Source organism: Cydia amplana, chromosome 18, assembly GCF_948474715.1.
Source record: "Cydia amplana chromosome 18, ilCydAmpl1.1, whole genome shotgun sequence".
Lineage (NCBI taxonomy): Eukaryota > Metazoa > Arthropoda > Insecta > Lepidoptera > Tortricidae > Cydia > Cydia amplana.
In genome coordinates this window covers 6,358,818-6,384,782 of record NC_086086.1, presented here as the reverse complement: position 1 = coordinate 6,384,782, position 25,965 = coordinate 6,358,818, and the positions used below count along the sequence as shown (strand labels likewise).

The 25,965-nt window shown below is 35.5% G+C and overlaps 1 protein-coding gene and 1 long non-coding RNA gene across 2 annotated transcripts in view; one reads left to right on the top strand and one right to left on the bottom strand.

Annotated features, from left to right (window-relative positions):
• Positions 1 to 13,820, top strand: part of LOC134656416 (uncharacterized) — a 225,142-nt gene extending 211,322 nt beyond the window's left edge. Inside the window, exon 3 of the long non-coding RNA XR_010097515.1 lies at positions 13,502 to 13,820. This is a non-coding gene — a long non-coding RNA (uncharacterized LOC134656416). The remainder of the gene's footprint in view (positions 1 to 13,501) is intronic.
• The window catches only part of LOC134656392 (furin-like protease 2), a 32,384-nt gene extending 7,083 nt beyond the window's left edge, over positions 1 to 25,301 (bottom strand). Inside the window, exons 1-3 of the mRNA XM_063511913.1 lie at positions 24,824 to 25,301; positions 10,256 to 10,360; positions 7,299 to 7,421 (exon numbers count right to left, since the gene is read on the bottom strand). Coding sequence (XP_063367983.1) covers positions 7,299 to 7,421; positions 10,256 to 10,360; positions 24,824 to 24,970 — 375 coding nt within the window. The 5' untranslated portion in view covers positions 24,971 to 25,301. The remainder of the gene's footprint in view (positions 1 to 7,298; positions 7,422 to 10,255; positions 10,361 to 24,823) is intronic.
• Positions 25,302 to 25,965: the final 664 nt, after the last annotated feature.

Below are 25,965 nucleotides of genomic sequence, written 5' to 3'. Positions count from 1 at the left end.
AAATTGCGTTTTTGTCCGTGAAACATTGCGTTTATGTATATAGTTGCTGTACAATATTTTTTTTTTGAATAAAATGTAAGGAATCGAATGGTACCCTTACTTTTATCGTTTTTGGAAGTTAAAAAAATACTTAAATTTTGAAACTTTCAGGTCCTGTATTTTTGTAACATTTCCGTATTTTATTTTAATATCCACAATATTGTGATAAATTGCTCATTTGATATCTATTTTACTAGATTTTGTTATAAAATTCAACATGTGTCATCATCCCTATTATTAGGTATATAGGTAAACATTTACTATAGCCTTCGCCTTTCTCGGGCCGCGTACCTACAATATTACCTATTAAGGTGACGGTAGAGGTGGGTAAATTTTCAGATTCTGTCAATTTACCCCATTTCACACACAAGCGCACTTCACGCACACTACCTCACTTTACTGGGACAGGTCACTGACCCATCAAGTTTTTTTTTAAGATAGCGTTTTGAGTTTAGTGGCCTCCTTTTAGGAAAAGCGTTCCATTGAAAGAAGAAAGAGAAACAATACATTTAATCTTGCTTTCCTTGTCTGTTCATGTCACACGTGACGTATTTAAATTCTAATAATTCATTTGGTTGTTGACAATTTTCTACATTATGGCTTTGTCGAGATACGCGTTTTCTAAAGTTAAACCGAATAAAACCAGATGTCATTAAGTCAGATGTAAAATTTTATTTACTACTCTATACGACTTTTCATAAGGCTCAAAATCAATTAAATGAGAATTTAAATAAATAAAGTTCCGGCAGGGTGCAAAATTTAATTAAGGCGGACAAAATAAAATTTGAAAATATATGGAAACAGTGTTGGCTAATGTACCCCTAATATCTTTACCGATTTACTTTTATGTGGTATATTCGCCTTTTGTTTCACTATTAAATTAATACAATTAAAATAAAAAATATTATACCGGTATTCCACCGGTATTATTTCAGTGCTGAAGCGATTATCTTCGATCGTAGCCTTGATAATGTAGGTGTTGATAGTTACTTACGGCGGTAGGAGCGGCAATGAACCCCGTGCAGAGTAGAACGTGAGGTGCGTTGGGATAAGTGCATATATCTACTTATAATTCTTTGGCTGGTTGGTAACCCTCTATATTTTATTTTTTGTTTTACTGTTATTAGGTTAAGGGAGTTTTAGGGAGTGAAAAAAAATGATTTTCGTTTTATGCGCTCGCGTGATTGCCGATGGATTATAATTAGACAAAAGAACTTGTTTTCCACGCATCGAATGTAGATCCCTATGACACTTCCTCCAAGTCTTCTCCAATAATGTTTATACCGTATTTTAATTACCTACCTTAAATGTTACATTTCTAAATATTTTTTTTGTGTTATACATACTTCAAAAAAATCGCTGGAGGCCTAGCGGTAAGAGCGTGCGAATTGCAATTCCGGCTCGTACCAATGAGTTTTTCGGAACTTATGTACGAAATATCATTTGATATTTACCAGTCGCTTTTCGGTGAAGGAAAACATCGTGAGAAAACCGGACTAATCCCAATAAGAGCCTAGTTTACCCCCTATGGGTTGGAAGGTCAGATGGCAGTCGCTTTCATAAAAATTAGTGCCCACGCCAATTTATGGGATTAATTGCCAAGCGGACCCCAGGCTCCCATGAGCCGTGTCAAAATGCCGGGACAACGCGAGGAAGATGATGATGATGTGACACATACTTCCAAAAAAATCTACAAATATTTTACGTGACAACTGCTTATAAGTAAATATTATGTAGGTACACTTATAAAGTATAAAGTAGAAAATATCTTATAGGTACATAATATAAAAACCGATCATGTACGAGTAGGATTCACTATGGGTTCCACAGTTACACATTTTTATTGCATATTTTTTGTTTAAGACCAACTCACCTATTATAGGACATAGGTCTTCCATTAATCTTTTGGCGTTGAACTATTTTTTGTATATGTATTTATGTAATACAATTCTGAGTTAGGTTATGATACATTTTTGCTCACCTACTTATAATTATGTATTATGATATGTCACATGATACCAAAAATCGCCGCAAAGTTAAAAGTTCATTTATTTACGTTACTCATCTTCGGATCACCGACTTACTACTTCCTTACTTGACATATGTGTACTAAATTTCAATTGAACTAGTCCAGTAGTTACGGTGAAAATTGGCTTTAACAAAATGGCAGACACACGAGTGATCTTATAAGGGAGATTATTTTCCTTGAGTGAATGGTATGCATTTACCCCAATGCACCTCACGTTCCACGCGGCGCGGCGTAATCTGGCCCCTATTTCACCACGGTGACAGGTACGACAAAAACATCACTGTTATTGACGCCATAGGCATCCATGGACTACAGTTACCGCTAACACTGATTTAAACTTTCACGATTTTTACACATTATTAAATTGTACAACGGAACCGCAAAACGTTCAAGCGGATAAACAAGACCAAGTGCGGGTAGTTCGAAAAACTCGCGCGGTTAGAAGATGCTGATGTCAACTTAAGCCAGTCTTCTCCGAGACCACGGGGACAACGCCGTCCTCGAAACGTCGGAGGTAAATCTTAAAACTTAGATACGCGATTAAGTCCCGTTGTACAATTTAATAATACAGTTACCGCTTACCATCGGGCGGGCCGTATTCGTGTTTGCCACCTATTATAAAAAAAAAACTTTATTATATCGGATAAAACAGACATTTCTCTCGCGAAAAAATCTTGTGACAATTGTCACAAGATTTTTCAAAGAATTTTCGGTAAGTCTTGACAGGAAATGAGTTCTGTGTCGCAATTTCGATACAGTTGCCGTGTTTCTTGTGAGTTGTGACAATTGTCATTAGCTTCGCAAAATAAGATTTTTTTAGTGGCAATATAATGGAGTTTATTTATTTATTAAAATGTTGGTGGCAAACAAGCACATCGCCCGTCCGATGGTAAGCGGTTACCGTAGCCTATGGAGGCCTGTGACGTCAGCAACAGTGATGTCGACAACTGTCGCACCTGTCACCGTGGTCGTGGTGAAATAGGGGCCAGTAAGTACCTAATAATCGCAGTGGTCTTAAGTGTCACAGACCCTACTGGCGCTTAAGTCCTTTATGACAATTTCTGTCTATTTTAAATTGTTCAAAAAAAAAAGAAACCGAATAATTATATCGGACTACCAAATTTTCACGAGAATCAGTTGAGAAATGTGATATGCAAAGGAGAAGAATTCGGACATACGAAAGCATTTTTGCCCAAGTTAAAACGGAGACCTTCGCCAACGCTCGGTCAATGATGGTTTAGGTACAGCTAGCTGCAGAGAAAAGGTACCACCCCTGCATACAATTATCTATCTGGTCGTACCTTTTCTCTGCAGCTGACTGTACACCTATAAAAATGGTTGTCCCTGCTGTAATTTTATACCGGTACCGTACTTTGTATTTCAACCGGTATAGTTTTACCTTCAAAACGAACCGGTATTGATAAATAATAACGGTACCATACCGCTTATACCGTAAAGAAAGCATGATGCAGTCTCTGCTTTGCACAATTATTGTGTGGACAAAATTCTTATAATCACCGAAACATACATACCTACGCACATAATGTCATTGAAATAAAACATTGTTATTTTATAGTAAATTTATATAATACTCGATATATACACATAACAATAACCAGACCGCAGCGGTATTAGCCTGTAAGCTTCATCTCTTGTCTCCAAATCCGCAAAAACTAGTTAGTACTAAATGCTGGTCTTGCTGTTATTTTATTCTTGAAGATTATGGCTTGTTTCTTGATTATTGAGAACAGCACGTAATCGCACACATATAGACGGAACGAACGGCAACAAAGTAGGTGTAGACACTAAGACTTTCAGGTATTAAACGAATTACGCTTCGTATTAATAGGTAAGTAATATTTAAATGAATATATAATATTCTCTAACGTAAATACAAGATTACAATTGACATCAAATGTCATTGACGTACAGAAGTCATATACTTTTTTTTAATGACGCAAAATTGATACCAGCATAATGAAAATCAATCCCAATCAGTAAAACGAGTCTTTAAACTTTTTTCATTTTAAGCGGGTTTTGAAGGAACAAGTTACTTAAATTCAATTGTAATCGTATTGTTTTAGGATAGTTTACTGCTGTTTTCGATCGTTACGACCTGTAAATAACAACAAATCAAATTTTAAATAAATTTATTTACCCTATTTTTTGAAATACAATTTATCTACTGGTATACATTTTCGTATGCATATATGATGAAATGTCTAAATAATGTCAAAAACGAGCTACGACGATGTACACGTCTGCTTCGATCCAAGGCCAGCGGCCATCTGACTCAAAGAAGAATTTTGAGTGATGTCGTCAATGTATGGAAATTGTACGATAGTTTACATTTGGGATTGAATTTCTGTGTTGTATTTGTGAGTAAAAATATAAGTAGATAATAATTTGCTAGTTTAGTTATCTAGCTTTCAAAATCACACAACAACTCAATTACTGTTAAAGGCAAAACTGTAATGCATGTTGCTCAAACGGAACCCCATATTTTGATTTTTGGATACTTTTAGTATCGATTTGTAGAGAATTACAGCAAATAAAAAATATTATGCCGTGAAGAGCCGGTACACGGCTTCTTCGTGAACAAATTTACGTATAATTTAATGCAGTTATTAAACATTTCTTGAACAAATTGATTGCACAAAGTGAGCTCTAAATCGAAAACGTCATATACCGTCCCCTTAACACGAAGTTCACTCGAGTTAAGTAAGTAATAATAAAAATAGATGTGAAGTTTCATCTAATGTGCTATTGCATAAATGTTTTATTAAAAAAAAAAAGAAAGAAAGAAAAATATTATAGGACATTCTTACACAGATTGACTAAGCTCAAGACGCTCGTATTGTGGAGACCTACTCAGACAACGATATATATAATATACAAATACATAGAAAACACCCAAGACTCAGGAACAAATATTTAAATGGGAACTCAATGGAAGACGATAGAATTCTAATTTTTGTTAACGTAACCTACCAAAGATCAATCTGTAGCGAGAAGTGCTTACTTCTAACATCTATAGAACATCCATCTTATCTCGCCTATCGTGTGAAATTGGAAGGCTATCGACAATTAGCTTTCACCTGCCTTCAGTTTGCTTTGGATTTTTTTTTTAATAATTAATGGGCTTACTCATGGCCACAGACTAGCCGAGGCGAAGACGTGGCCTACGATGGAGCAAGCCTGCCCAGGTGGCTGTTCACCCTTGATTTGAAGGTTGCCGGGTTATATTATATGTACTCGGAAATATAGACGCCGGCAAGGAATTCCATTCCTTGGCAGTGCGCATAAGAAAAGAGGAAGCAAAGCACTTCGTGCGAATTGGTGGAATATCTACCAAGTAAGGATGGATAAATGAGCCATTTGTGTAGATAAACAGATATAGTTCATTAACTTAACCCCCAACACGTTTGAGATTAAGTATCGAATACTTCCAAATTGTAATGAATCATCTGAAGGGCAATTTATCTTCTGAACAAGTCACGAATATAAATCATGTAGATTTATCCGGCAGCGTTACAGGGTGCGGGAAGCGGGGGCGTCTTCCAGTTCCTTGGGGTGTACTAATATCAAATAAAACAACTTAATAGTTGTCTTATTAACTTTAGGTGACTAGTAGAGGACGAGTTAAAGGTTGGTTGGTTGGACTGCGTAATATTTGACTGGTTGTGAATATAAACCATCAGTGTGAAAACATCAGGAAATTTTCAATGCCAGGCCAGGGTGTCAATTATCAGTCTGGTAAAATAGGGCCCTTTGCTCATGAAACTTACAACTATAAAAAAATTGAATTAGCCTTGAGACCTACATATAATTAAGATTCCGGCTTAGTTAGGTACTTTTGAATAAATTTGAATTTTTTTTTGTACGTACGCTTACTTTTTAGAAAACTTCATTTTAAGAGAGAATATTTTTGAATATTTGTTTATAAGATAGCTTAGATATAAAAACTTCTTCATTTGTTTCTTTATCTGTGCCTGAATGTACAGTTTAGGTACTAGGATACCTCAACAACCCAATTTATGTCTAAGCTGTCATGGTTCGACAGTTATGTGGAGACGGCCCTAACTCAGTTCAGAACACAAATTCAATTGAGTTACGATCGTCGTTTGACCTCTGACATCAGACGGTGTATTAAAGTAAGTAAAAAAATAATTAGGCCATCGCCGCAATTGTCCGAAGCCAAATTTGCAATTAAAGGGGCCCACTGATTAACAGTCCACCGGACGGTATCGGCCTGTCAGTTAGAACAAAAAGTTGACAGTTCCGAACAACTGACAGGCCGATACCGTCCGGCGGACTGGTAATAGTGGGCCCCTTAAAGCTACAAGCCTACCAACATAAAACTGACAAAGGTATTATTTATTATTCGATTTCAAAATGTTGAAGGAGATGGTCATTTGTTTTTTTATGTTTATTTTCCCATTTCTCAAAGACCGGACGATTTTGGAAAATTTTCTTTTAATTTGGAAGAACTTTACTTCATATACTTACTTCGTGTTTTTTTTTGCAAATACCAAAAAAAGTAAACGATCTTGACGTGTCTTTTTATTGAAAAACACTTTAGAAAAATAAGTCACGTTAAATATTTAATGTAACAATTATGAATCATATACGATTGTTTACATTCTTTTGATTTCATAAGTAATAGTTACTGATTTTTAAGCGTTTTATAATTTAAAAGACACCGCAAGATCGCTTATCTTCTTTCTAATGCTAAAAAAAAGAACTAGATACCTATAGTAGGTCCCATTCTCATTCCAATGGGCTGCTGGAAAAATCGCGAGAACTCTTAACAATAGGTAAATTAAAGCCACAGCTATACCTAACCCTAATAAACACAAATGGCATAATCATATTTATATTTACTCCTAATATCAGAACTCATGGTGTATAAGGTGCATCTACATCGCCAGTTAACTCTTGTGGAGCAACGTGGAGCAACACTGAGCAACAGAAACTAACCCCTTTATTCATAAAACTTTGCGGGCCTGATATAGTTAAATTATGATTTATCCATTTCTAACAAATACATAAGTCAACATGACAGATAAGGACAAACGATTATTAGCTAATTGAGGTTTATAGCGCGTTTATGAATAGGAGGATAAGTATAGATAAGTTGCCTAATGTGGTAGCACAGTTTTGCTTTACAGAAGTTAACTGTAATGTGGATGCAGCCCGATGCACCTATAAATGTCCCCGAAATACGTACCAAATACCACTGTTCCTTGAACAGCGGGTCTGGAAAGGACGGAGTGGACTGCCGCATGACCTGACGCGGTTGGAGGTCCCGCTTTGACCGCCTCAACTCCCGTTGCTGCATCACCCATCTCACCTGAGGACAAAACTGTAGTTAGAGCAAACGCGATGAAACACGTTCGGGAAAACAGCCGGCCTAGCCAAGGTGACAATCGCTATCGCTGCGACAACGACACGCTTTGTGTCTCTCTATGACCCTTCCATATTAGTGCGACAGTGACAGTTGCGTTTCGATCGCTACGGAGCGTAAGCTATTGTCATGTTGGCTACGCGGCCAGGCGTCTTTCCGTTGGACGTTGTAAGTTAACGGTTTTGTAGATTTTAGTAAGGCTTTTAATTTATCGTATAGCCATGAAGAAGTGAAAGGTTTGAACTTAGGCATAAGGGTCCAGCAAGAAAATTTGAAAGTTCATTTATTGATGCTGTCTACATAAAAGACGCATAACTTATTTATAACCTACCTCTTTAAAAAAAAAATTGACCCTCTTGATTTAGACTGACAAAGCAAAGTAAGAAACTTGCGATAATTTATTTCATAAAACATGAGTGATATTATAATATGCCGAAAATGTTTGGCTAAGTAGTATGTCACCATTTTTTATTTATTAGAATAAATATTAATATAAAAAAGTGGATAATTTTAATACTATATTTAAATATTAATTTATAAAATTTCTAATGTAGGTAACTATTTATATTGAACATACAACCCTAAAACCGAGTGATCTAAGGGCAGATTGCACCACGCACATTCAATACACTTTTAACGTTTGCCTTTCACATCTAAAAACAGCATTACAATAGTTACTTTCGATACAAGTGCGAAAAAGAGGAAATTCGACACGAGTGGCGATAAATTAAAACACGACCGAAGGGAGTATTTTAAATCGACACGAGTTGCGAATTACCTATTCGCACGTGTATCGAACAACGTTTTACAGTACATATGGCACTTTAAAGTTTCGACATACGCACGAAAAGTGCTATTTTACGCACTAGTGCGGAAAAGTAGCTCCATATGTACTGTAAAAACAATTGTTAAACAGAACTATAGCTAATTACCTATATCCCATTTTATTAGTATGTACCTTGTGCCACTTTGCCTACTACGTAGTGTAAATCAGAATCGACAAGTGACAATTAATATTATGAGGTCCCTAGCGAATTTCATATTGATTGTCATTGTGACAAGATACGAAATGTTACTAAAATTACTGTGCTTTATTCTGATTTACACTACGTATGTAGTAGGCACGTAGGTACCATCGCCCACACTGTTAACTGACTGTTCGTAAACCTTATTACAAAAGCCATAAGGTCCACCGATGGACGGTTAAGAGGGCTGCTGTTTGTAAGTTTTTTTAAATTATAAATGGGCTTACTCATGGCCACAGACTAGCCGAGGCGAAGACGTGGCCTACGATGGAGCGAGCCTGCCCAGAAGGTGCCTGTTCACCCTTGATTTGAAGGTTGCCGGGTTATATGAGCTCGGAAATATAGACGCCGGCAAGGAATTCCATTCCATGGCAGTGCGCATAAAAAACGAGGAAGCAAAGCGCTTCGTGCGATATCTATCAAGGTGCGTATAAAATAGTTTCCTTTTATGATTTTAAGTATGAATTCAATATATCCCCTTTGCGACTGTCACCTATGTAGTATACAATTTTACATAAATGTTACACATTAATTTCATTTCGAATAAATTCATTGCGGATTCCAAGACACAGATTTCCTTGGGGACCGCCTAGGGAATTTCTGAATCATTTATAAAGAAAAAACGTACGCTGAGATCCAATTCGTGTCACAGAATATAGTTATTAGATTAGCAGCGGTAAAATGTTATTTGTTCCTCAAATTGTACCAAAGAAAATAATATCAAAGAAGACAATAAATATCTAATATATGTCAACTTAAGATTTAAAGATAACATAGAATAAATAACTTTTTTGTCTTCGCTTAAACTGGCAGACTTTCAGAACACATCAACAGTGTTTTAAGCAAAGGTTTATCAATAATGTTCATAACATAACACCTTCTAACGGATTTTACATAATATTTACAGTCGTACATACCTATCTTAAAAACTAACGCGACCATTATGAAAACCCTGCTTCGCACAAGTAGGTATAACCATTCTAGAGATTTAAAAAAAATAAAGGTTCTAAAAAAATAAAGTTCGCTTACGCTCGCTTCGTCACACATTTTTGTAGCGTCCTTAAAATTTAAATGTTGAACCCTTGAGTCAAAAAAGTCAAAATCAAGACTGCTTATTCAATACCTATTTAATTCAATTTAGAAAAGCCATTTTTTCTAGACAACTTTAGTGGTTGACCCAACCGCTTGTCGGCAAACTTTGCTAACAAATTACTACAAGTTCGACTACGTAAATAAAGGCGAAATGGATTTTTATAACTTTTAATAATACATTCGTAGTTACGACGTCTGCGATAGCATTATTTATTCTACTCGAATAATTCATACTAACGATACCAATATTTAAGACTTCTTGAATGTTGATGAGTTGACAAGTTTGGGTTGCGCTTCAATTGCATAGTAAAAATACTTACATTCTACCTACTCATAATAGTCATAATATACCTTTTATTTTCTATATACCTATTTTAATAACGTTTTAGCATTAAAAACCTATTAAATAGATTAACGCGCTACAGGAAAGTATCGGAAACGACCACTTATAGGTACAAACAGCAAAACTCGTAATCCGTCTCGTCCATCGGTGGACCTTATGCCTTTTGTAATAAAGTTTACGGACTGTCCGTTAACAAAATGTATTCAAAATTCTACTTTGCACATTTATTGAAAAATTTAAAATTCTAAATTCATAAACAAAACAATTGCTCCTGGAACTCCGCCATGTACGGATATAACTTATAAAATGTGAGAATGTACCTGCGGATCATTTTTCAGTCTATTCTCGTAGTCTATACTGGCGTTGGGCGAGCGTTTGCTCAAGTGTGGGTGTGACAGCAGGAAGAAGTGCTTCAGGCTGCCGATCTGAAAGAGAAAAATCATATCAATATTGGAATGATCTTCGCTGTGTTTGTTTTAGGTGCACGGCAGAGGGAAACTTATGAATCCATCATAGATATTTATAAAATAGTTCAGTCATTATAGATTTTAGGGTCGGTTTTTTGGATATAATGACTGGACTAAAAAGAGAACTGATGTTCCATTACTGTTTATTTTTTGTTGAGGATGTTCTATACGTATAATAATACATGGCCCCATTTATTCTATAACCGATGCTTTCTTATAGGTTTACAATTTGATTGGGGATTTACCATTTGAGGGGCCTAACCCCTGTTAGGCAAAGCATTCCTACAAATCTTACCATATTTTATAATATTGTAGGAAATACTACAAGAATATAAGAAAGTTTCGGGAAAATTCAGAATATTTCGTCGTCTAATTTATATCACTTAGAGCGTAAGTAGTAAAGCGATAGCAGAACTCGATAAGGCTTATCGATTACATGTTCAAGGTCTAGGTTGTCGATTATTTTTATGTTTTCGATGCTTTTTTATACAAGAAACCGATGAATACACGTGTGGACTTTCAAAACAAATAGCTCTTAAAACCACAGAGCTCAATGCAGTAGGTAGAGTGTACTTTAACAATATTAATGTGAATTATTGATGAACTGTAAACAAAATCAATGCATGTATCCATGTGTGAAATTAATTACAGTTCACCGTACTGAACTGCTGTAAAATATTGCCTACCTACATACTTAAATATAGATACCTAAAGTAAAAATAATTATTAACAAAAAAAAATATCGACGTATTTACGTGATTGGTTTTTTACCAATATTTTAAACTCACCCAAGTCGTTACTCGCTGACCGAGTCGAGTATTTTTTCTATTTGGTTAAAAACTAGGATATAAATTTGATTAAAAATCACACTGAAAACAAAAATAAACTCGCTTCAGACCACTTCTTTTAATGAGATTGCGTTACTAAAGTCATTATTTATAAACGAGGGCGTTAAAAATAGAAAATTCTTTAAAGAAAACTCATTACAAATGATAAATAAGACGAAAAAACCTTTTGTTCAATTATCTCAACTTTTATCTGAAGCACTAGAAGAACGCAACGAAAGGAAATTAATTTATCAAACAAAACGCGTTTATTTTACAATGCAAATCTCAAGGAATATTTTATGTCCAAGAATTAATTCACCCCGAATTGAAACAACCCTTTTTTAGGGTTCCGTAGCCAAATGGCAAAAAACGGAACCCTTATAGATTCGTCATGTCTGTCTGTCTGTCTGTCTGTCTGTCCGTCTGTCCGTCTGTCCGTCTGTCTGTCCGTCCGTATGTCACAGCCACTTTTCTCCGAAACTATAAGAACTATACTGTTGAAACTTGGTAAGTAGATGTATTCTGTGAACCGCATTAAGATTTTCACACAAAAATAGAAAAAAAACAATAAATTTTTGGGGTTCCCCATACATCGAACTGAAACTCAAAAATTTTTTTTTCATCAAACCCATACGTGTGGGGTATCTATGGATAGGTCTTCAAAAATGATATTGAGGTTTGTAATATCATTTTTTTCTAAACTGAATAGTTTGCGCGAGAGACACTTTGAAAGTGGTAAAATGTGTGTCCCCCCCCCCCCTGTAACTTCTAAAATAAGAGAATGATAAAACTAAAAAAAATATATGATGTACATTACCATGTAAACTTCCACCGAAAATTGGTTTGAACGAGATCTAGTAAGTAGTTTTTTTTTTATACGTCATAAATCGCCTAAATACGGAACCCTTCATGGGCGAGTCCGACTCGCACTTGGCCGCTTTTTTCTAAATAATGCCGTTACGTTAAACTTTTATACCTAATATAAATTTATTTATTTATTTATCGCTTCAAATGCGACCTGAGCCATAAGGTTACCACGAGCTTGACACTGATCAGAGACTGATATATTCGTTAGCGTATGCGTAACTTATTTTATGTATATGTAGAGTCTGTGCGGAAAGAGAAGAGTCGTGGAATGTATGGGACCCAATACATTCCACGATTCTTCCCTTTCCGAACATACTCCATCTCGCTTGTACTTGCATATTAGCGCGAGCGAGACGTATAGAAAGTAAGTTACGCATACGTTAGCGAATGTCAGTGCCAAATTCGTGATAGCCGTAACTTTTAAATTTGAATGCTCGTTAGTATGAAAAAAAGTAGGAAGAAAAATGAAAAATATGTAATTATCGATAAGGAGCACTGTGTGGAACAACACTATGCATCACGTGACTCGAGCGTTGCTCAACTCGTGTTTTTGATAATATTCGAATAAAAAACGTTCTAGACATATTAATATGTTATGTGATTATTGACCCATACGAGATGCGCTGCAAATAATAACATATCAATAACACATATTAAAATTCAAATGCCGTTCCTGAACTAAAGCAAATTTTCAAGAGTAATAACAAATTCAGCGGAGCATAACTGCTAGTTTAACCATACATAGGTATCCATTAGTATGTTATGTAATAGACCCAAAGCCACTAGGAAGGAACATATAATCATATTTTCTCAAGCTTTATTATTCCCATGAAAGCAAGGAATAGAGAAGTTGGTCCAGCGTGGTTTGGTGCAAATAAAAAGCTGCCGCGGAAAGGAAAATCTTGATAATTTCAGTAGTTAACCGATGTTTACGGATACAGAATAAGTAACAGTATTGTCATAAATAACTGAGAGCGGAAACCAGATTCAAGAACCAATGAATTGTTCAATCCATGTTCGAATCGATTGGCTATAGCCAAAGAAATTCCATGCACCAGATACGACCCGGAGCGTGGATCGCAGCCCTTATCTCTAAGCCGGCGACCAACTTCCTTAATAAAACTATGTAGTGGCTCTGTGATATAGACCTCGCGTTAAGATTCATAATCTTAAAAGCGGCCAAGTGCGAGTCGGACTCGCCCATGAAGGGTTCCGTATTTAGGGGATTTATGACGTATTAAAAAATAACTACTTACTAGATCTCGTTCAAACCAATTTTCGATGCAATTTTTCATGGTAATGTATTTTTTTTTTTGTTTTATCATTCTCCTATTTTAGAAGTTACAGGGGGGGGGACGACACACATTTTAGCACTTTAGAAGTGTCTCTCGCGCAAACTATTCAGTTTATAAAAAAATGATATTAGAAACCTCAATATAATTTTTGAAGACCTATCCATAGATACCCCACACGTATGGGTTTGATTAAAATTTTTTTTTGAGTTTCAGTTTAAGTATGGGGAACCCCCAAAATTTAGTCTTTTTTTTCTATTTTTGTGTGAAAATCTTAATGCGGTTCACAGAATACATCTACTTACCAAGTTTCAACAGTATAGTTCTTATAGTTTCGGAAAAAAGTGGCTATGACATACGGACGGACAGACGGACAGACATGACGAATCCATAAGGGTTCCGTTTTTTGCCATTTGGCTACGGAACCCTAAAAATAGCAAAAAGAAAATAATTATTCTTACTTCTTTGAGCCATTATCACACTCGTTGTTGGTACTTGCAATGTACAAAACAACTTAAACAACCGATAGTCGACTTTATAGTTTTTTTGTGTTTTACTTGTTACATTTGTAAGCAAATGAAATGTCATTCATCCTTTCGCCTGTCACTTGCACCACCCTAACACGGGCTTACCGAAAACTTTATCAAACTTAGTAAAATCAATTTGCGAGGCCAAGTGAACGACTTTGAGCAACTTGGCGGTGATGTATTTCATAACATGTTGCCGATAAATCGAATCTTGTAGTTCAAGTTATAATTAATAAAAATCGTGCAGTTGTTCAACAGTGATTTATTGAAAGTCTTGTTTATTAGATTGAAATTATATTACGAGTACGTAGTAAGTAATGAAAAAAAAATTTTTTTAAGGATGGCTCACGCTAGAACGGTCCGGGTCCAAGCCGGGGCGTCCGGCACTTTGCTTCCTTTCCACATCCTTTGTTGACCGTTGATTACAAGATAGTTTCTATAGTAAACTAAGTGTGTGACAAAGTTTCCCCATTTTCCACTCATACTCATAATCTAAGAGTCGGTTTTGTTACGATTCATTCAATTCATGCAGTTCTAGCCACAATGTGATACTAAGTCACCTTCAAAACGTACTAGCATCCCGAACGCTAAGTAACCGAACGGTAACAGACATTCCTAGAAATGTCTCCTTGAGGCTTCCGCAAAATTAACTCTAACCAATGCTGCAAACTTCAACCAATTCAGCTAATTATATGCAAAAAATAATTTTACACTGTCCGGAATAACGTTGAAAGTTGCACAACACGCTAAGAAGACTTACCAGGTCGGCATAGGTCCTACGGTCGTATTAATTAGCGCGCTCATCGCGACCTGCAGCCAAACGTCATTGGCAAAGAAGGGTGTATGTAAGTATGACATTCACAGCCGCTTACGCCCTTTTATTCTGAGAATGGAGTAATTACGAGTCGTCAGTGCGCGCTCGAGCAGCATTTGAATTTCAATTACACCTAGCTTTTGTTTCCCCTCTTTAGTCGCCATTGTCATCATACTCGTCTCCAAATATTCGTTCGCGCGAGATTTAATTAATTTCCGGAGAATTTTGCTGTTTTTGTGGAAGGTAGATTAATTACGTTAGATGTGAAATATGATTTTATTTCAATGGCAAAATTAATAACAGGATAATTGTGCGTTAATTTTAATTACAATTTGAAATGCTTCCTTTTTATCATCATTCGTGCTAGGCACCAAAAATGTTTCCAGATAAACCGTTTTTTTCTGCTTAAACGTTCAACGTTCGGATGTTTATAATCTGTTGTGTGATGAAATGAATTTACTTCCATTAATTATAATAAAGTTAATTTTATTATTCACACAGTAAACAACAATTCAAACAATAAATAACTTGTATTTGTATTAAAGTTGAGTATATCAATAGTAAACTAAAATATGTGTAAATAATAAAAAATACATTAAAATGTACTATAAACTGAATAAATTAAAACAAATCAAATAACGTTAATTAATTCAACTTTTAAAATTCATTCAGTCGACACATAACTAATGCAATTTTCAATATTGCATTGCAAACAAACAACCAAATATGACTTTCCTAAAAATGTATGCATACATATATAGACTGTTGACTAAAATTGTATTAACATAAGAATACGTAATCGTAAATATATAAGATTTACACGCTTTCAAAATACTATAATAATAATCCCTTTTCTTAGTATAGATGGTCACGCAAAGAAACCTTAAATGGAGGGAAAACCTTGTTTACCAAACTTATGATCATCGTTAATTTGCTCTAATTTTACGCCTGTCATTTTTTATCGTTGGTAAATATTTACCTTTGATTTAACGACGGAGTTAACGGTTCGACCAGTAATAAACTTTCCTAGTGTAAGCACGCTCTCGGCTAAAAGATGGCGTATGCTAGAACGGTCCGGGTCCGGGCCGGATGATCGGTGATCACGTTATGCTTTCTACATATATAATATTTGTACTACGAGTATTTATATTTAAATAAGTGTAATGTTCAAATAGACATTACATGCGAATGTACGTAACGTTAAAGGTAACAATTACCTAATTGTTACCTGCCGCCGCTTGCTGCCGCAGCAGCGTTACTGTTGCGATTAAATATTGGGACGGTAAAGGTACCGCTTTTATTCAGACTACACCGACATTATTGGTATATTTTTACAGCGCGTCATTAATCCTTCCGACTACGTTCCTGCCGCAAATGTCAAATTCGATGTTACTGCCCAGGATGTTGATGCATTGCCTTCAGCAGTAATGTCGCGACGCATTACTGCAGCAGTATAATGCTGGTGCAGTTTAAATCCGAACGCTACCTTAACACTGCTCTAGTCGCAATCCGAATGTCATCTAATACTTATACGCAGTTCAATTTCGAGTACAGTATGACGCGCCTCAACTCCATCAGTTTGATGTATATCACACATAAGATGTTACACTTAAGCGGATGCACATGCACATTGCACTTCAAGGATCGGTGCACTAAGTGGCGGCCTATGAGGACAACGGGGCGTTACTCGTGCGTGAGATCTTGAACACCAGGGAATAGCCTAGTTACCAACAGGAGGCCGATTATAATAGGTAGGTATATTTTTACGAATATTTCATCGGTCTTTCCATTTATTACTCTTCCAACTCGTCATATATAACACAAAAGTAAATACAGACTTATAGAAATGTGAAAAATTACGTATTCGGTTGTAGCTACGTACGGTGAACAAAGTGTATTGTTAATCGGAATAAAACTCGAGCTCGGCTAAGTATGATGGATGTAGACGTGGCTTTCAGGAGCGAAATCGCGTGTTCGCATACATGCTTTAATTTAATAGTGAGGACAGAAATTGTCTTTCAAATGTTTATGAGAAAATATTTTTGAAGTGAAAACTTCTTTAGCGGCGCTGGGCACTTTTTGAGGTGGGGAAAAAATGATAAACTCGAGACAGCGTAAGGCGATCACGTGACCGTAAGGGGCGTAAGGCGATCACGTGACCGTAAGGAGCGTAAGGTTTAGATGGCCATAATTTAGATGGCATTTAAATCAATAAAGAAAAACTCAATCTTCGTAAATCAATTAGGAATTTAGAAGCCTGGAGACCAATTCTAACGCACATTTTGACATCTATATATACTAAGATATTACCAAAATGTATTAAATGTGAAAATATAGCCATTTTTGAAAATTTCCAACGGCACATTGGAAGTTGTGGAAGTGACAATATACCTAATGGTTGTCAGCTTTTTCGTTTAATTTCATGTATGTTCAAAAATGTGCAAAAATTAATATGTCATTGTGTTCTTCTGTACCGTGCTTTAATGGGGATCAAATCGGTAGCTCTTAAGGTACGGTAAGGTAAGGCCTTTGTTTGATCCATACTGCAAGCGACACCATGCAGGACGACACTGCGTCTAAACTTTTTCCGTCTTGATAAATGTAGTTTTAGTTTTTGCTCTCAACCTCGTTAGTTACACGGCAAAGATATAGCCGTCGCAATTAGTTTTTTCAACGCGCATTATTCTACTTTACGCTTGTACCTTTTATTATCTCTTTTCTAGTATAGTATAGGTATTAAAAATAATAAACTTATAGCAGTCTTCTTTATCTACTTATAATGTTTTCAACCCTAACGGAACGGGCAAAGTCAATTAATTTAAAGCAGGCTATTTGGGTAATTCTGTCCAAAAAAATGCATTTGCTTCAAACTAAATAGATCGACAGATTTCGATGTAAAGGATTTGTGATACAGCCATTGTATTACAATAGCATAGTTAACTAAAAACCCTTATGAATTCACCAGGTCCGCTCGATGTTCGATAAAAATTTGTAAATACTTCATAAATATAGTTAAGTGGGTATATCATCATCATCATGGGTATATATTTGCTTCCACAATAGCGCGTGAAATAAGAGTTAATCCATCTGTCTCTGTAATTAAATTATTAATAAAATATTTACAAATTGATAAATGATAGGGCGAAAACCGCGGAACATTTTACTGTCAACTTAATTAAACAGCTGAAACTGACTCGATCAGAACCGAGGTACCGAGCTCGCAGCTAATTTATTGGAAATCATTATGTCACTTTTTACGAGTAGTAGTACGAGGGCTGTTTGATAAGTACCCGTTTATGAAAAAAATAATTAGTTGTTTTTGTTTATATGCATTTATTTTTCTTCATAGTCTCCTTTTAACTCTATACACTTGTTCCACCTATATTCAAGCTTCAATAAACCATCCAAAAAGTATGATTTCGGAAAGTCATTAAAATAGGCCTCTGTGGCGGCAATGACTTCGTCATTTGATCCAAATCGCTTACTACCGAGCCATTTTTTCAGGTTGGGAAACAAAAATAAATCGCATGGGGTCAAATCTGGAGAATACGGGGGGTAAGGCAATAGGGCGTAGCGTAATTGTGTTAATTTAGCCATCACAACTCTAGACGAATGAGCTGGTGCGTTGTCGTGATGAGACAGTACTTTTTTATTTTTTAAATGGGGTCGTTTGTCCTTCAACCCAGCGTCAATTCATCCAATGAATTGGCATAGTACTGCCCTGTTATCGTTTTCCCCTTTTCTAAGAACTCAATATGTATAATACCCTGCGAATCCCAAAAAACGGTCGCCATGACCTTTCCAGCCGATGGAACGATTTTTGCTATCTTTCGCGCAGGTTCACCCGGTAAAATCCACTGCTTCGACTGCCCTTTCATTTCCGGGGGGTAGTGGTGACCCACGTTTCGTCTACGGTCACGAAACGACGCAGAAACTCCTTCGGGTTACGTTTGAACACGGCCAAACACTGCTCCGAAGTAGTCAGTCGGTTCCGTATTTGCTCCTCCGTGAGTAAACGCGGCACCCACCTCGCCGATACTGTCTTCATACCCAATTTTTCTTCTAATATGTTTTGTACCCGAGCACATTCATGGTAAACCGCTTGCATTCTTACTTTTATTTCATCACATGTTTTTCCTTCCAAAAACAAGAATCTAATTACAGACCGATACTGCTCTTTCTCCATTTTCACAATTTTAAGTTCACGCTTTCACTGAATCGCTGTCAAATGAGAAAAAAACAAAAGAATGCTGTTTTTTTATTAAATTTTCCCACCTCTGAAAAATGGCTTAAAACGATTGTATACATATTTTCGGCCCGTGATATTAATACATTTGGAAAACGGGTACTTATCAAACAGCCCTCGTATATTAGTACCTAACCATAAAGAGATATAAATAGTAGGTAAATTTTCTACATTTCTATGGATTGTTGGATACGTATATCCGATTTCAACGCCAATAATTACTTACAGCAATATTACACTCCCTACATTTCATTAAGGTGTCAAAAGGGACTTTACGACCTTTACGTGTTGGCTTCGGCTCCGCGCACGCCTCCCAAAGGTACGGAAAACCATTGTTTCGTGAAAAACAGTAATATTTTGTTGATTATCTCTCTATAAATTATTTATAGCTATTTTTTTTATTTAACTAAGCTGTACCGAAATCTACATTTAAGATGTTTAATCAAAAATGTATCAAATATTGTAAACAAAGCAGGGATTATAATAGCATCGGCGTCCGACAGTAAGGTGCTAAGGAAGCCTGCGGCAGTCTGGGCACTTAACACCAGTCAGACTTATTTAACTTGGAGTAATTATGGAGCATAATTTAAAGTAAAACAATATTAATTAAACGTGCCAAATTTAATTGTAACTTAACAAATTTTAATATTTGATGTGTACAAATTCGTGAAACTAAAAGTAATAGTACCTAAGTCAAATTCAAAATATTTATTTTTAGCATGCATGTGTATTTCTAAGTTATCGTTGGGTGAAATTGGAGTGCTGATATAATAATTATTCAGAATTTGGTACTTGTTTAATAAAATGGTTTAAGTTTCCCATACTCAACCTACTTGCCATTATACCTTCGTAAATCCAACACTTTTATGAATAGCAACCTAACATAACTAGCTACACATTATCGGCTACTTTTAAATTAAATGCTTAAAATCACAACGGTACCTGTACGGCTACCATCAGTTTGGCACTGACATAAACGCCGTCGAGAACGTAATTTACTTTCTATACATCTCGTTTGCACTAATATGCAAGTACGAGCGAGATGTATAGAAAGTAAATTACGTTCTCGATGGCGTTTATGCCAGTGACAAACTGATGGTAGCCGTACTGAAATAAAAAGCAAATCTCGCATGACATATAAATTATGAGGAAATCCTGAAGTGATCAAAGGAGCACGCCAGGATTATATTTGCGTTCAGTCGTTGTAATATAATATTGGAGTATTTTGTAACATGTTTATTTACCTTTGCGTATTTGAAGGAAGACTTTATTATCAAACATAGGCCTTTTTAATATTTATATTTTACTTGTTATTTCCTGGTAGGTTTGTTGCTGGATATCTGGAGAACGTTTTACGAAAGCATGAAACTTGTATTTATATAAGCAAAATTTTGTATGAAGCCACCAAGGCTACAGTTTTAGAAAGAGATTTCCGCTCGTTTAACATGTAACAAGCTCTAGATTATAATAACACAAAAAGCGGCCAAGTGCGAGTCGGACTCGCCCATGAAGGGTTCCGTATTTAGGCGATTTATGACGTATTAAAAAAAAACTACTTGCTAGATCTCGTTCAAACCAATTTTCGGTGGAAGTTTACATGGTAATGTACATCATATATTTTTTTTAGTTTTATCATTCTCTTATTTTAGAAGTTACAGGGGGGGGGGACACACATTTTACCACTTTGGAAGTGTCTCTCGCGCAAACTATTCAGTTTAGAAAAAAATGACATTAGAAACCTCAATATCATTTTTGAAGACCTATCCATAGATACCCCACACGTATGGGTTTGATGAAAAAAAAATTTTGAGTTTCAGTTCGAAGTATGGGGAACCCCAAAAATTTATTGTTTTTTTTCTATTTTTGTGTGAAAATCTTAATGCGGTTCACAGAATACATCTACTTACCAAGTTTCAACAGTATAGTTCTTATAGTTTCGGAGAAAAGTGGCTGTGACATACGGACGGACAGACAGACGGACAGACAGACAGACATGACGAATCTATAAGGGTTCCGTTTTTTGCCATTTGGCTACGGAACCCTAAAAAGGGCACCTACCTTTTACAAGCTTTTATTAAACTTGCCCTATTAACTCACATTTATAGACGGGTCTAACGCGAAATTTATTCACATCCTACCTTACATACCTTTATGTGAGTTAATATGTGTTCAAAACGCGAAAGTTTTAAATATTAAACTTGCCCTGTTGGTAGTATGTATTTACATACTCGTACATATTAAAAAGCTGAAAATAATTGAACAAACTCTATTTCAATTCTAACCTTTACCTATATAATAAAGTAGGGTGATTCGCCGGTAACTGGCCACTGGCCAATAACTGGCCATCCTAAACTAAAAATGAATTCTATTCACCTATAAACAGAATTAATTTTAGTATAAAATAACTAGCCACCTTACTTACACGTGTACTTCATGAAACTTAAAATGCCGGATTTATTGAAATTTTTATTCCCATAAATTATTTTAGATTATAAAAAAAAACCGGTGAAGTGCGCGTCGGACTCGCGTTCCAAGGGTTCCGTACATTACCCAATTTTGTAATAATGTATTTTTTACGTGGAATTTGGGAAAATCCATATTTATTTACTGTAAAACAAGACAAGGAAAACACTAGAACACAGTATAGAAATAAATTACTATTACCAAAGACTAACCTAGAGATGTGTAAAAATAGTCCTCAATATAAATGTATTTTAATCACAAATAAAATTCCCAATTATATTAAGCTAGAAACTCGAAACATAATATTTAAAAACAAGTTAGTAAATTTATTAATCGATAAATGTTATTATTCGGTTAAGGATTTTCTTAATGACGATAAAAAAAAATAAAAAAATAAAAATAGTTTTATTTGCCAAAAAGTTTACAGGTTTTACTTAACCTATGACTGCCACACTAGGCTACGCCTGTATTGTGTAGTCAGATTGAGAACATTACTACATTGAGTTACCTACATCCTACGCTGAAGTTTTATTTTCTAATAAGCATCTAGTACTAACTAATATGTTTAGTTTATAACATCTATTTTTTGTAATACTTATATTAATAATTGTTATTTATAAATGAATCCAAACTTTAGGTTATTTAGTTTTTAAGTTAATGTTGTGTGCCCTTACAGGGTGTCATGGTCTGACTTGTATTTTATTGTATAACATCTGGATTTACTTATGTACATGACTTTACAACAAAATAAATGAAATGAAATGAAATTTGAATGAAATGTCTTTAAAAACCCGTACGGGTCGGATCATAAAATAAGTAATGAAGTCCGACTCACGCTTGACTGCACATTTCTAATAGGTTCAGGTCATGTATAATAGGTAAATAACTATTTTGTGATTTTTTCAAAATTGTAGTCCCAGTAGTTTCGGAGATAAAGGGGAATGGTCGGACAGACAGACGCAAAAGTGACCCTATAAGGGTGCCGTTTTTTCCTTTTGAGATACGGAACCCTAAAAAGCTATATTTTGCAAAATAGGTTACGAATAAATACGTTCATACAATACATATTTGTGCAGAATGTTTTAACATTTCTTTAGTCATATTTATCCAACAAAGAATTCCCAGAAAGTCGAACTCCTTGCAGTGTCGTTCTAAATCAATTTCCGGGAAGCATAAAACCTTCCCATGGCAATTTCCTTCAAGAAAAACAGGTTCGGAGTGAAATCTTAAATTAGTTAAAGCAAGATGAGGATTTAAAGGGCTCGAGTTTTGGGAAACTTCGGGATTTATTATCATTAACCTTAAGTAAAGGTCAATTCTTAATAACGCAATTATTATAGGTACCTACGTATACAGAGTGCTTCCTGTAACAGGAGCAATAATTTAAACTGTAGGCTGTACTCCTCAAACTGACCAACATCTGTTCAGCAACTTTTGAAAATAACTCATGTTTTGATTTTTATTACACTTTAAAGTTTATTCTAAGACGCAATGTATTGCAAATTTTGTTATGTTTAAAGCGTGACAAGCAATGTCAAACACACTGATGTCAGCGTACATTGAAGGCAATATTTATTTTGTATGAAAAAGAGGAAGTCTAAAGGATTCATAATTTTTAAAAGTTGTTGAACAAATGTTGGTCAGTTTGAGGAGTACAGCCTTTAGTTTAATTTATTGCTCCTGTTACAGGAAGCACCCGGTATATCTATATTTTTTTGTCTATAGGATCGTGTATGTAAGTAATTTTAAATTACAATTGGTGGTGCTTGTTATTTTAATATAATTGTAAATTATTCCATAGGACAGTCCCCCAGTGGCGGACACCTAATCCCCTTTTTGAAGAAAATAAAAAAGTATTTAAAAATGTATCTTTATTTATGAATTACTTTAGTAAACAAACTTTACAATCAAAATAAAACAGAATTTAAGTAAAGTTTCAGATATTAAGAATTTGTCAATGTGTTACAATGTATTTATGTTTGTATTTTGTGAAATAAAAAATGGACCTGCAACGTTTCAATAAAATAATCAATTAAAATCTTGTCGCCCGGGGCCTGAAATTGAATCGATTGACACCCCATTAAATTCCGCTTAGTACCTCTATAGTTTCGAAGGCACGAACTTACGAACGTTCCCACCCATATATTACCTGCAGTACCTGTATAGTGTATACCTACTTTTAAAATGATAGCCTTTACTTTTGGCTTTTCTTTAGTCAAATAAAATGGCAACTTAATAACTTAGTAAAGTGCGACTAGCCCATTTCACGCTATTGAAGAGGATTCTAACGGCACCTCATTCAGCCATCAAACCGCTTGTATGTTGGTTATTATCAGCGAGCTTTCCCTTAAATTAATTTAATTACATTTCTATGGAAATAATATTTTCATGTTATAGGTTGAATTACTGGAAACGGTAATTACAGCTGAAATGAAATACCTTCCATACCTATTTTGATGCAAAGCGGCCACGAAACTAAGTTAATCGTTTTAACCTAAACGTTCATGCTGGAAGCGGATTTTATGGCTGAAGTTTTGAGCTACCGTAACCGTGTTGGTAACAAAATGTTAATTCGGGACAAGTTTAGTGTAATGTGAATTATTACAGTTGTTACCAAGAATTGAGTAATAAGAGTCGAGATGAAGAGACAAAGATTGCGATAAGAGATATCTTCTGGGTACCGACATGATTGCTTAATCTTTACTAAAGTGTCATGTTCAACAATAATATTTAGACATTTCTTGCAAAGATTAATTTTGATAAACTAAAAATACATCTACCTAGTTAAGCTTTTGCGTTAGAACATATTTATGTTATAATATCGCTCATTTCATACCATTACATTTATAATCAAACTAGAAACTTGAGTAGTTTTGATCATCGTTTTAAAAACAGGCATTATTTGTAGGTACTTATTGTTTATAAGAATTATAACAAAACGTAAATTCAGTAAGGGAAATCCTATTATAAATGTAAAAGTTTATGTGTTTGTATTATATAATTATGATGAAGCTGATTGTTCCTCATTCACACAAAATATAAAACATTTGTTTGAATTTAGCATACATACAGCTGGATATCTACAATATTCACCTGTATTTGGATAGGTACCCAAATATTTTGTATGATTTAGTATTAAATAAGTTAATGCATTTTGGATTCTAATAGGTAAGTGCGGTGACCGAAGTTTAACATATTCAATTTAGCTTTTAGTTACATCAAATTCTCTTTCAGGTTGCTTTACATTGTGTTGCGTGTTAACAGTGAATTCTACTTACGTATTAGATTAGTTACGTAAACAATTAACTAGGTATATTTTTCCTCTTCCAACTGAGTACGCACCGTAAACGATTTATGACTTGGGTACTCAAAAAGTGACGTTTACCTGTCCGTGATTGACAAAACCGTGACGGTGTGCTAACTCGTGCGCTGCCGGCGCTCCTCCTGGCACATGCACAGCGAACTGGTGGTGGTAGAGTGGTGCACAGGACTCCACCAGCGCAAGCGCCACTATCACGCCTAGCGCGCCCATTACGCGCTAAGCGCATCGCACGAACTATGCCCTCACGTCCATTCCACCACGAAAACCCCTTGTATTAATATGGCTCCAATCTTACGTGCACTCGCGTCCACGGTAAGCACGAAAGGCTTTTTTAGACCCGTGCGTTCGGATTGCGGCCTCCGCGGATACTGAGCAACGTGAGTGGAACTGTTCGCCGTTTGAGTTTGCGCATGCGTTAAAGTTGGCGCCCTTTCTTTAGCCTACTTGGTATCCTGACGTATTGTGTGCATGGCATCAATTGACTCGCATACTTAATTGGATCGAGGCGCTGCTACGTATACGAGTTTAACGTTAATCTGTTTTTTTCTTTGTATGTCTCATTTTATATGTACGTTGAGAGGGTTTGTAGCCGATTGGCTTGAACAAAAGCTGTTTTACAATTTCGTTTTGTTATTTTATTATAAGAGTTTATACTCGCAAAATAAAGATATATTTTTAAAGAAATATTTTCTGCAAGTACAGCAAAGCTAGTTGGCGCCCCATTAAAAGAGTCATCTCCCTCGATCGCATTCTATGGCTTCGTAGCATTCCGTAGTATGCTACGCCAAGCTACGAGACAAGCATGTTGTAGCTCGTAGCGCTGGCACATTGGTAAATCATAGGGGCCGGATTCGGATTTTGAACTAGATATCTATTAGACATCACCAAGATACGACAACGATAATTATTTTTTCTAGCCTATCAAATTTGACATTTCCGCGATTCTGGAGATATTCTTGAACGATTTCCACAATATCTAAAACGTCTCGTTATGTATTTTTAGATCTCAAAACGATTTTGAAACGATCTTACTACGATAATTTAACGTAAAAGTGACATTGGCTGCCCGAATTGAGCTGCAAAAGATATCTAGTTTAAATCTAAACTACCAGGTATCTAGTACATATCGTATTGTTCTCTTCTCTAGAACGGATCTTGTTTTCCGAATACCGCGGTAGATGATTTTGGCTTTGTAGCGTGGATAC